The 14,037-nt window shown below is 37.0% G+C and overlaps 1 protein-coding gene across 2 annotated transcripts in view; it reads right to left on the reverse strand.

Moving 5' to 3' along the window:
- gabbr2 (gamma-aminobutyric acid (GABA) B receptor, 2) overlaps window positions 1-14,037 on the reverse strand; it is a 189,191-nt gene that overhangs the window by 101,899 nt on the left and 73,255 nt on the right. For both annotated transcript variants that reach the window (XM_042012065.1, XM_042012066.1), the window contains exon 3: window positions 2,344-2,514. In XM_042012065.1, coding sequence (XP_041867999.1) covers window positions 2,344-2,514 — 171 coding nt within the window. The remainder of the gene's footprint in view (window positions 1-2,343; window positions 2,515-14,037) is intronic.

Genomic DNA, 14,037 nt, shown 5'->3' on the forward strand with positions numbered 1-14,037 from the left:
CTTCTGAAATCATCTCCTGTTAACAGGACTTTTGGGTTGGAAGGTTTCCTGTCCATATCCTCTCTATACATTCAAGTAAGATCTGGAGTCTGGATGGACCACTCCAAAACCACTTTGGATATATAGATGTCAGGTTAATGCTGAAAAATGGTGTTAGAAAAGGCAAAATGATTCATCACATCTCGGCTCCATCAGGATGATTTGACTGCGTGAATGAGAATTTATTTCTAGAAAAAATAAGCTGATTAACCCTTTTTATTTCCTCTAATATAAAAAGGGTTAGAAAGAAGCTCACTTTTCAGTTTTTAAAATTGTTCTTTGCATTTTCTAAAAAATCCAACTCATCTACATCTCATCTATCTGACGCCATCTACAGAGCATTTAATCTGTTTGATTGACACCCACTCAAATCATGTTGGCAATACATGAGTGATAATTGTTAAAAATGTCAGTGTTTGGTGCAGATTCTGCCTACAGCCTCTGCATAAGACTAAAATCTCCTTTACATGAACCTTCTCATTCAAAACATGAAAATGTTTCATGTGCAGCAGCAATAGATTAACCCATTCAAACCCAAGATACAGTTTTTAGCATGAAAATTGTAAAACTCCTTAATGGCATTGTTTTCTTTTTTATGTGCTCAACTACACTGACTCTGGCAACATCCATTCAGCACACAGACCCATGCAAACAGTGCTGGATCTTGAATAAACTGGATTAATTGTTGGATAAACTTCCAATTTTAGAGAATTTTCCTGCCACTGCACACTCAGACTCATAGTTGTAATCAGTAAACTAGTAAACAAGTCATCCAGGCTAATCTATTGAAAGTTGTATCCAGCAGTATACCAGCAGACTACAACCCATTAGATGTAAAAAGCATGTTGAAATACTTGGGTGTATCATCATGTGCATCCTTACTGGGGATACATGTAGGGCTTTCATGTGAAATGTTAGTGTGACATGAACAAAGGTTCAAATGGGGGGAGGGAATATCAGAAGAAGGATGTCACGGCAGCATTGTAATGTATCCAGAGGACAGTTGACCCCTGTTTAGTGAAGTCACAACAGTTTAACAAGGATATCACGCCATCTGTCTTTTCTGTCCAGAATGTGTACATGACTGCCAACGTGTCTCTTATCCTGAAGCTACACGTGGAAGTAGGTTTAACTGAGATTTGACCTGATGATTTATCTCTTTCTCTCTTCTGCCGAGGAAGGTACCTTGTGGAGCAGTGTCCCCTAAATATCTGCATCTCTAGAGTGAACCATATTTTTTTTTTTTTTTTTTTTTTTTTCATGGCATTTTGATGGATTTGAAGTTTACTGGAGTGTTATGTTTTGAGAAAATACATGCCGTTGCACATTTTGTGCTTGTTGCTTATTCAGTTTCTTTTTCCTCAAGCCTTTACAATTACCCAGACAGACAGGTTAAGAAGTGGGAAACAAACTGCGGCACTTCACTCTCATGGTTATTTGTTGTAAGGTCATGAAGCAGTCATGGATAAAAATAATGTCACCTGTAGATTTATAATAGAAAAGAAACAGTGGTGCCCAATGTTTTGTCCAACACTCTTATGAACTGGAGTGTAAGGATGGTGTCAAGTTAGCGCATGAATTAATTAGGGCCATTAATTAGTTTATTGCATGTTAAATGCAATTTTTTTTTCTTAAAAGTTCTTGCTCATTGGCTCTGAACACACAGAGAAACCACATGCAGTGAGAGAGCTAAGATCCTGTGGGATCTTCATACAGACCAACCAAATCTTAATGGCCAACCAACCGGACATAGTGATCATGGAAAAGCAGCAGAGGAAAGCCGTTGTGATAGATGTACCCATCCCCAACAATGTTAACACCAGGAAAAAGAAGAACATGAGAAGCAGGAGAAATACCAAGGACTCAATAACAACACTCTCCCTTACAGAAACAGGATCATCACAGAGTACATCTAGAACTGAGGAGTGGAGAGGATAGCATGGCCTGCCATGAGGCCAGATCTTAACCCCAGTGGACAGTTTGGAATCAGCTCAGGCATGTTGTACTTGCTATATTGAAAAATACAACCACAATGATTGACCTTCAACAACTCCTGGGTGAGAATAGGGATACCATCCTATGACTAGGCAGGTGACCAGCATAAGTTTGCCAGGTTGTTGTGGCTGTGCTTGGATCTTCTACATACTATTGAGGGTTATGACACTTTAAAATGAATGAAGTGTAAAAATGGCAAATATGTCCAGTTTTTTCCAATTGGTTGTTACTGTGGGAGAATGCACTCAAAACAAGAGTGAATATATTTACATTACATTATAACCTGTGGGATAAACATAAAGAACTGACCTCAGAAAACCGCTGAACATCTTGTGTGAGGGTCCCCACACGAGTCCAGTTATAGTAGTTGAGAAACTTGACCACTGCTGGGTTCACAGCATTGTCGGATGGAACAGTACGGAAGAAATTGGGGTACTTTTTCTTGTCGGCCAGAACTGGGGTTGTTGCTGCAAATGAGAGCTGCAATGAGAGGAGATATAGAAATACAGTTAGCCATGACTCTTTCTGTCTCCTGCAGCGCTGGTGTTTTTAGAAGTCTCGGTAAGAAGTAAGTTAATGGACCCAAATGCAGTGGCTCAACAGGATTCAGGTCTGCATTTACAGTTTAAGACTTCACAAGTTCAGGGGTTAAACCCTGGGTATACAGCTGTGACAAACGTGCATAGATATTCATTCATAGTCTAAGTGTTTGTACAAATCACCTCTTTCATTTTACTTTAAATGACAGCAAAGCATCACTTTCAAAGTGTAAATAGATCTGTAAATATTCAGAGGAACAGATGATCTATGCATGTGTGACCTTTCAAGGGGCTTTAATGCTGCCTGTGTGTGAGAATCTGGGAGTATGTACAGCATAGGCTTGTTGATGCCTGTTCTAGTGTGTTTGTGAATGTTCTGACAACAAGAGAAAGCAGCTTCATTCCTTGGTTGGTAAGTTAAAAACAGTTCTGCTCTTCAAATGTAAACACTTTCAATCAGATTCCTAAGATACAAACATACACACCCATCTAACCAAGCATAAAATGTGCTGAATCTCAAACACTAATTGTGTTTTTATAGAGACATATTATTCAGTTCAGCTGCTGCAGCCTAAGCAAATTTGGAGAACATCAAATCAATCCATTTCCACAATAAAAATTTCTGTATAAAACTTGGCCTTTTTTTTTTTCTTGCTGCAAGTATTTGGAAAATCATAGGCAGTCCTGAGGCATAAATCTTCACTGAATGCATATTAGGAAGCCTGCAATATTGTTCTGCTTCACATTCACCACTCTAAAATATATAAAATTCTTCACTCTGTGCAAAACATATAACAATATAACAGGCACAGACACAACTACCCTCATTTACACCAATTTCCTCTTTATAGCATTAAGATTAAAATGTACATGTCTGTGCAATTTATCTGCATTATTTAATTTAACTTTTTACATGTAGTCTGAGTGAATGGCTTACTGGTAGAATCATATTTTTCTATTTCCGGAATTATATGATTACAGTCTTTTTATTTTATACACTGATAAAGACATTATCAAGAAACATAAAGAAGTTTTTGTAAAAATGCCTTGCTTTCATAGCAGAATTTGAAACTTATTTGTATACTGGCAGCAGTGCTGGGATAATAAGGCACCATGTCCTATTTTCACTGTCCTATCTGTGTTCATTTAATGAGCGATATGAATCAGTGCAGGGTTAATTGCATACTTTGTAAAGATTAAGCGGAACTTGTGATTCATGATAGCGATCAACACAAGAATATTGTAATTCTAACTGAGACTAAGCGGTACACCACAAGATTTGCTTAAAGTGCACCACACGCCTTGTGGAGTTCAAGCACTTCCCCACTTAAGGTATGAAGGTGATCTTCTTATTAAACCTTCGTCTTCTTCTGAACATTGTCACTCTTTATTAATCCCAGTACAGCTGGTATAATTGTAGACTTGTTTCAACCTTATTACCAATGAAAGTGGTCCAAGTGTGGTTAAAAAAAAAAATAAGAAACTGACTGAATGAGAATTTGAAAGGCAGAATAATTAGAAACAGATGTGAGAACTTTACTAATGGATAAAATTGCAAATTGCAAGACTAATTTATTATACACCGTTGTTAATGTCAGCTGTAAGGAACCAAAAAATTTCAGCAGATCCCAATTAGACAAATCTTCACCAAGTTTGGTGGGAAACCCTAATTCAGCCTTACAAAATCACCAGTCTCTGTGCAGATCCCTTAGGGGTTTTTATACACGTGATGGACTGGCGACCTGTCCAGGGCGTACCCTGCCTCTCGCCTGTTAATCGTTGGGATAGCCTCCAGCCTCCTCGAGACTCTTAATTGGACTAAGCCCTACAGAAAATGAATGAATGAATGTCAGTGAAACAGGTTTTTAAAACAACACACGGATTACAGCCATCAGTTACGCAGAAAGAAAGGAATTATCGCGCCACCACTGTTAAATCCAAAATCACCCGCTAGCCTTAAAGGGCTTCAAGGGACCTTTCCAGCATAGCCTTAATCTCCATTTAGTTAATTCCTGTGTGGTACATCCGCACTGGAAGATGCCTGGATGGCTTCGTGTAAGCACAAGTGAGATTCTTGAACCAAGCTGATTATACCTGACCTCTAACAACTGAATGGAGGGGGATTGTTTGGCCAGAAGAATATCCTCATTAACCCTCTTTTTGGTATTTTAGGTCCACGTGAGATGAGCTGATGCTTTTTTTTTTTTTTTCTTTCTTACAGCTGTAGAAGAATAGTGAAACCTCCTATAACTTCACCTGGAATGTTTTTCATTATGCTAATGCACCTCATTGCTTTCTTGCTTGTGTTGTTTCCTCTTGCCTCTGTCAATATGTGGAATAGAATATGGACTAAAAATATCCAACTAGTTGTCAGAATGGTTCTCCTAATATTTAATGTAAAATATAAACTCATGGTTTAAATGGTTGTTTGTGGAAATAAAATATATTGTTACACATGAGAAACAATTCATTGACACATTGACAAGATTAAAAACTTGTTGTATGAGTTGCATATACCAACAATTAAAACATGAATGGACAGTAAGTAAATTTTCTTTATTATATTTCTTTAGTTTTATAAGTTAAATCTGATCATGAAGCAATTCCTCAAGTTTAATTCAGACTACGCCATAAAAGTTGTCTGAGTAATGATCTGGACTTCTAAACATATAATATTATACTTTATTAAATCCATTGTCCGTTGGCTCTTTTACACACAAACCCAAAACACCCCACTCTAGCCAAATCTTGCTCACAGATCTCACACAGACTGCAGCAACCTGCCTTGCCAGTAGTAATTAAAAATGTGGTGATGAGTTCCAGGCAGCTTCTCCCTTTCATCTCACTACAAGGTCACAGAGGCACTCAGTAATACCACGGAGAACCTATCTGACACTTCTGAGCCACAACGTTTTTCCAAAGACTTGAGGTGATCATTGATATTTCTGAGCACCGATTCCATCAGAGTGGTGATTTATTCAGACATGCTGTACACACAATTGCTTATCACCATCTATTTGAGGTAAATACAAATGGTTTGTTGCTTCTCTATTTGAACTTATTCAAGATGCAATCAAACTAGTTTTCTGTTCATGCATAGATGAAAAACAGAGCAAGAGAATCAGAAAATAAAATAAAAGGCAAAGACAGATGAGATATTTACTGTTGATTCACCAGGTCGCTGAACGAAAAAGGTTTATTTTGTATCTGATTTAGTGACACTAAGTAAAAGATTTACATTTCAGGCATTCTGAGGTGGTCTCCAGCTATTTTGTTATAGTTTAGTTATTTATATAGTTATAGTTTTATCATTTGAAACGCTTACAAGCTTGTCCAGGGATAAATATGAACATGTTTCTGTTGAATTGCCAGCCTCACATTTTAAGAATAAAACATGTCTGTTGTTGAGGATCCTAGTTGATTAAATACACCAAAAACAACCTTCCTTAATTTATTAGAGTACTTAGCGCTGTTTGAAGTTTCTATTTCAGTTTTCAATGTATATGATAAAAGCTTCTTTTCTTGTTTTGTGCCAATTTTAGCATTTGATCTTATGTTTTGTGTTCTGCATTTACAGCCCTTGCTTCATGCCATATACTGTGCAAAAAGCTAATTTTTAACAACAGAACTGTCACATGAAAACATCATGTTTCCAAGGAAATTTCCTTGCAAACTATTGGTAAATAAGCAGGTACATAATTGACCAATTAGCTGTAAAAATTATATTTGTTCCTGCCATTAATACCAAATTTTGTGTCCACAAAGTAAATAGTTGTTTAAACATCTTAATTATGATCACCACTGGCAACCTCATTGTGCCCCTTGAAGAAAAATCCCAAGCCCTTTAAAAACTCCAACTGTTGTTTGATATCTTTATGTATTTTTGTGGTTTACTGGTTTTTGCATGAACTATTTGTTGTAAGTTGGTCTACATTATAACAAAACATAGCTGTAAAAGCACTTACTAGCAACACCAACTCTAAATATCTTTCTGTTTCTCTTTGGTATACCTTCCTGATCTTGCATAAGATTGGTTATCTTGGATTTACTGTATAATTTGGAGACTTATAAGACTTTCTTGCACAAGCAGGGAGAATAAGAAAGATGCACGAGTGTGTCTTATCATACTGACAGATCTTATAGCATTGATTGGTCCTAGCAGGGCTTCTTTGCAATAGGATCTGTTGGTACCAACTATGTGGTTGGCCTTTGAATAATCGAGCAGCTTTCACAGAGAAGTGAGATAAAATAAAACAAATGGTAGGTAAATTTCAGCTCATATTACAGAGGTCTGTACAAGGCAATAGCATCAACGGCTAATCTTAAATGAAAACACACAAACTTGCACAAAAACTGTGTGAATGCCTCACACAGAGGGGAATGAAAAAAATATATAATAAAATATATATTACATGACCAAGTTTTTACTCCTTCACCTAGGAACTATTTTTTTTAAAAAACCTTGGACTTTTTACCCAACCATTTAGGCACAAATACTGTTCTCTGAGAACAAACATTATTTATTTTGAGCTTCAAAAATGATTGGAATTTGGTGTCGCTGTGTAGCAAAAGAATCAAGCTCCAAAAGAAACTCACCCAAAATGAATCTTAAACCCAACTTGGAGTACATAAAATAGCACATAGATCTCTCAGCCTACATAAAATCTGACCTCTACAGAGACTGCATCCCTTTCTTTGTTGAAGTCTTAAACTGAAGAATGTACGTACATTATTCAGTGGAGGAAAACCAGTCGAGTAGCACTTTACTTGATCTGACAGAAACTGCACAGGCATGCACGTGTAATTATCCCAGCTTTATGAACAGGAAATATAAGGCACACAGACAGTTTGCATACTCTGGTAAGAAAACCAACACACCGTATATGTTCACACAGCAGCCAGTTGTTTGCTGATGTGCTAAGTAGCATATTGTTTATTGAAACTCTGAGTCACTGATGTTCAGTCCACTGGAAAAGTTTACAGAGAGCAATTTTAACACACTGCACCAACGAAGAAGTCAACAACTGATGAAAACATTCAGTAAGTGACTTAGTTTTGAAATTACCTCAGTTAGCAGCATATTTAATTGTGACTTCTATGAATTTCCATATCATCATCAGTATAATCATCACACAATGACTGGGACACTCCTCAGTCGTCCTTGCATGAGTTTTTTGATTGGATGTTTGCTAAATTTTCACACTTGAGAGTGTGATAATATGTGCCTCTATCAAGTGTTATCATACTTGACAGATGCTCTGAAGCTATTTGAACAAGTTATAAAATTATAAGGAAGGATTTAATAGTCATAAGAGGCTAAACTAAACAACTTCAAAAGCATACCCATTCCTGTTCCACAACACAACAGATTCAAAGTCTATCCATTCTGTCAGAGCTTCAGGACCCCATGCAGAGAAAGAGCCAGGTAATAGTAGTGCTGTTCATCAGGAAGCACGGAGGTGGTCCTGGGGTGTATTTAATATTCAAGAGAGGCATTTGGCACACCATGTGAACACACAGCTGGAGAGGCAACACTAAGGGAGAAGCTTTAAACCCCACACAGACCACATCCAGAACTCATTAGCACCAGGTTTGAGGTCGGAGCAAGAGATAAATGTAGCAGATAAATTATAAGAGAACTGAGTGGTAATAAGAGCTTAAAATTGTGCAAATATAGCACACACAGGAGGAATAAAAACAAGAGAAAAACATAAAATAGGAAGGATCATCTGTGAGCCATCAAGCACTTCCTAATTTCTAAAGTGCTGACAATGTTTCAAAAGATGATGGTACTCAGAGAAGATCACTTGTGAAGTATGTTATATTTGTTTGTAGGTTTATAAGAAAAAAGTGGCCTACCCTGTCATTTTAGCCTCTGACACACTTCCATACAGGGCAACAACATACTGCACATAAACACATCTTCTTCCCAATAACTAGCTTCTAGACAGGCAGGTGATGTGACGGTGTGACCTCCTCTCTAACAGTTTATGGCTTACTGCAACCCCTTTTCTACCATGTCAGTCATGTTACAGCTAATGCCAACATGCCTGTACACATCAACCCACCCAAACTGCCTGACTGATGCTTGCTGTACCTGCAGGAAACCCACCCACCCACACCATTCAGGTCAACGATCTGGTACAGCAGCTTTGGCTTTTACTCGTCATATCGATATCACGTGGGCATCCGTTTATCTGTATCCTCATGTGCATTTAAGCTGGCTGCACAAGATTTGTTTAGATGTTATGCAATGGCACGAAACCCATGTTCTGCAAAGATTCAAGTTTTTCTTTGCTATTTTGATTGCCCTGAAAAAAGGCATTCAATTATACACGCTCTGCCAATCATTTACTGCTGTGCAGGCATTCATTTACTTTTTTTGGGTGTTTCAACCATCATGCACAGGCATCTCTTTCAAGCTCAAAATTATTTCTCTTCCAAAGTCCCTTGTTAACTTTTCCAAAACCCTGTGTAAAAGATAAGTGTATAAGAGCAAAATTAACCAAGATAAAATCAGCCAAGGGCTGAGGAAAAGGAGAAAACAAAAGATTCAGGACTGTTTGACCTTTTTTCTACTAAAAATATTAAATCTCTCAAGATATTGCATTGAATCTTTGGGGCGCCAACCTATAGGGGTTAACAAATATTCTTATATGAAAATAAATGTATGACAGAACATGTCTGCATAATATACCTTAACATTCCTGATTTTAAGAGATATTAAGTTATTTAATAAAGCTGTCAAATGAGAGAATCAAATGAGACAGCAGCATGAATGCAGGAAGTTGTTAATCTGTTCCATCCTGTCCCACATCAATAAATAAATCATATGGGAGTATTTGTTGTAAAATGTGGTATACCCATGTCATTTTAGGTGCGACAGTTTCATGAAGCATTAATCAATAGCAGGTGTCACTTGTCACCATTCTGTCTCTGGGAATGAGAAGCAGGAAAGATCGGACATCCACCTTGCGTCACCTCTGCCACAGGATGAGCTTAGAAGACTCTACCATTTTTCATCTGTCAACAGAATGACCTTGAACGATAGAGGTGAGTGGCAGTGAAGCATCACTATCACAAACAGAATAGGGGGGAACATTTTCTTATCAGTCCTGCTGTGGTGCGTCTGGCAGATATTGAGAGGAGGGGATGTTCTGCTGATTTAAACAACTGTTTAAGATGAGCTTGTTTATATGAGAAAATGAGTAGCAATATCTGTTTGACATAATTCCATGAATGCAAAGCAGCCAATGACCAGCAGCATATTATATATCTTTAGGACACAGGAGGAACATGAATTTTTCAACTCATATTTAATTATTTCATCACTTTTGACAGATCTGTATTTTTTACTTGTACTTATATTGTAAGGCTTCACAAAGTTGCTGCATACGAGCCAAACACAAGACCAAAAAAACTCTTTGAATACCCAGAGGGAGGTGAAAGGAGGGGGATTTGAGGGATGGTATTATGCCACACAACCCCATAACCTATTCTATTTATAATCTGAGATTTGATACCATAACCTGAAATCTCACTGTGCTTCCTGCTGCTGCCACTTGGCTGTCTATGAATGATTAATGGGCAAATGCTGAACTGTACACCATTTATTGTTCTGTTCTCTTCACCCTCTCTTCCCTTTTTCTCCATCAATTGCTGTATCAACTGATACCTTAGGAGAACACATTGCATGCATAAAGGTTTCTCTGTTTGCAGTGGTAGTAAACATTAAGACTTGCAGCTGTGGTCAGATTCGAAGTCACAAAACATTAAAATGTTGGTCGATTTAAGCATTTAGTTTTACTGTAATCTTGAATTAATGTGTTAAAGTGGGTGGGGTTTATTTGCACCAACTAGAATGAAGCAAACCTGCAATCAAAATTAGCGTAACTTAAATAAGATAAAAACACAATCACACCAACATAGATTCACTTATGCAGGGTGGGTTTTTTCTGTGGAAAGAACTTGTCGTGGATATCACCATGAAATAAACTAAATATTGTATTTTTTTTTATTTTTTATTATTGTTCTTCTATCTACTTCCTTTTCAAGCATAAAAAGTCCATTCAAATCATCATGAGATTGCTGTATGTCTGATATCAGTCTCACAGATTTATCTTGTCTTTGTATTTTATTTGATTTAATCTTATTTTACTCATTCAATTTCAAAATCTGATCCCCAAAGCTTCTGTCTTTGTTTTTATTATAAGATGTTTAAGGCATTTAAGCTTGCTTCTTAAATAGATCATATCATCCCTTATTTTTCATTCACATCCTTTTCTGGTATCTTCTGATGTAGAAAAACTGGTACAAAAATGTATACCGCAAATATCTACACATATGCTCAAACACAGAGATTATCCAAACACATTCATGTCCCTAACATTTCATCTTTAAGCATGACAAACTGCAAGAAATCACATAAAAGCAGAAAATCTGTGGCCACCTCTCCCCCTTAAGATAAACATGTGTTATTACTGACACTCAGTGAAGTATTAAAACATTCGACAGAACGGCCAATAAATTGCACTGTGTAACATTCAATCTTTAATAGGCTCTGTATGAGCATTGCAGGGAAAGCCCACACACAGGCAATTTATGTTGTGAGTGGGCAAACATTTCACTGGAGGCAGCCAGCATTTGCAAATTACTATCTTTTAAGTTGGCAGACATCGATTTTTTTTTTTCTCCCTTTCATTTTGCAGAAGAAGGCATTTACAGTCCATTCTTACAGGACTCTATTTGTCCCACTTGCTCTGATAATATTCAGATATCGCTTCTCCTTGATTTTTAATTAAATTGTTAATGAAGGCAACAATAAATAAAGCATGAGAAGAAAGCTCAGACGCTGAATGCAAGAGAAGGAAGGTGATGAAATAAACACAGCCAAAGCCAAAGAATGATGTGGGAAACACCCAGATACTTTTATGTTCCTTCAGTTTGTTTTTTTTCCCCCAACCTTTTCAAAGGACACCAGTATGGTGTTTTTGTGCAAAGCAGGGTAAGAATGAAACAAGAAGAGGATGCATGTTACTTTATCATCAGTTTTTAAAAACTCAGATTAAAAGAAAACCATTGCTTTCATTAAACAATCACAACATATCTATCACATGCTTTAGCTCTTGTGACTTTGGAGGCCACCATGGGTGGATCGAGCTTTTTGATGTTCAAGACTTGGGTTTAGGGTTACAATTAGGGGAAAGGGTGAGGTCATAAAAATGTAAGTGTCTTGAGGGTGTGTTGTCAATGGAGAGTCCCTTATAAGTAAATCAAGGATGTGTGTATGTGTGTCTAATCACTGTTCATCTAATTAATCATTTCTGTATTTCTGTTTAAGCAGGTAGGTCTGTAAATGCAAATGAAACTAATAAATAATTCAGTCAAACAGATGTTCCACAACTGAGTGTAAAAGCTTATTTTTCATGCGTATCATCACCAAACCAAATGCAATATCCCAGTTACAAGTCTTTAAACCCACATTTATTGAGATCTTTTTTGTCCCTTTTGGTCAGACAAGAATCTTTTAACATGTCATCACTTTAGAAAGTTGATATGGTGCAGATGTGCCCTGTGGTGGGAATATCAAATTTAGTCTGGAAATAGCTAACAACAGCTGGAAACTAGACGTATGCCAGCTTCATACCAGTTGTGTGGCATTGTGTATATCGATGAACGTCTGTATCATAGTGCCGCAATCTCCTCACAACCTCTACCTTTGATAACGTCCAGTAACAATTGTGAATAATCCATGGCTAATGTCTCAAGTCACAGGACATTCACATCCTCATTAAAGGAAAGGACTCACACTCAGTTTATATTTTAACTATAGCTACAAATTTCACCTTTGGTAAAAATAAAATAAAATAAAATATTTCTTAATTTCTGACAAAAAAAAAACTGCCTAAAACGACCATGAAAGGTGTATTCTTGATGATATAAGAAAAGTTTTATATTTCTGTTGAACATTACTTCCCTGTCGCTTATCTCACATTTCAAAAATGGGTCACTCTCTGAAAATCTAGATTGCACACAGCTGAACCTTTAATCCACACCTGAGACACGTGTGCCGCAGCTGCTGTGTGTGCTCTAAACTGGTAAGACAGATGCTAAATGAAAATCAGGATGTTAAGCACATGCCATGCAGTTGCTGTGAACACCACCTTTAAGGCAGTCAGACCTATATACAGTGACTTAGAAAGCAGAAATAGAATAGAATAGAATAGAATAGAATAGAATAGAATAGAATAGAATAAATTTATTGCCATTTGTACAATTTAAAAACAGGCACATTTGAATTTTTAAAGCGTGCCACTAAATCAAGTTGCAAACAAACTGTGTATTCAAGACAAGGTGCAAAGGTGCATGAGGTAAAGAAACTAAACAATATGAGTACAATACAGATTATAAAACAATAAAACAGCTCTAATGAAATAAAAACTGTAATAAAAACAGATATATACACACGGAACTGGATTTGGCCTGAGATGGTTACACGGATATTGCACATGGTCGCTTTGAGGTAGTGTAGCCTGGTGAGTTATAGATGCTAAAGTGCCCTGACAGACCAGAAGTACGTCGCAAAATGAAGTTGCATTTCTGTAAAGCATGTTTGGCTACATATTTCCAATGGTCCCCTTTGCATTGTCTTAATGCACATTTTCACAAGACAATTTAAGAATTTCTTGTCGCAAATATTCACTCAGTTGGTTTACTTTTCAAAAAATGTATTATTATCAGTGTTATTCTCAAATGTGTTTGTCGCCTGGCTCTGATATCTGTGACAATATATGTACCAGTAGGCGTCAGAACAAGACTTCCTTGGTGTATAGAAGTATGGCAACATGAACTCCAGTGTAACTCTGAAGGAGTTTTGTTAACTTGTTTCAAGCCTGAAAGAAGTTTGGGTTAGTATGGGTGGCAAAAATTGGACATAGATTTTTAAGAAAGTTCTCTTGAAGTTAATATTACTCAAGCCACAAAGCCCACTCTTGCTACCTTTTTCCCATAAAAAACAAAAGCCTATTCCAGTAGTTTTAGCCACTTTTTTCTTTTCTCTATCCAACATTCCCACTCTCTGTCCATCAGATGGATTCTTTCTTTGTTTATAGTCAGAGAAGGAAAATTTAGTTAAGAAATTTAAAAAAAACTAACCATGCCTTTTTACCTTGGTCTCCTCTTAAAGCACCTGGCATAATTTTTTTATTGATTTTATTTGCCATATTAACCATGACATTCTTTGCTTACCTGCTGGAGGTTAGGGCACAGTGTTGTAATCTCAAATGGTAACCTTGATAGTAAGAAAGAAGCACTGCTAGACAGCTTGGGGTGACCCATGGTTGTAAAATGGAAGGGGCCATTATTCTAAGACTTTGATTATGGGCAAAAAAGTCTTTCATCTGGCAGAAGGTGTGCTTTTGATCATTATTATCCTGTTGAAGGATCTATTACTGCCATGTTTGGT

Source organism: Melanotaenia boesemani, chromosome 17 (genome assembly GCF_017639745.1).
Source record: "Melanotaenia boesemani isolate fMelBoe1 chromosome 17, fMelBoe1.pri, whole genome shotgun sequence".
Lineage (NCBI taxonomy): Eukaryota > Metazoa > Chordata > Actinopteri > Atheriniformes > Melanotaeniidae > Melanotaenia > Melanotaenia boesemani.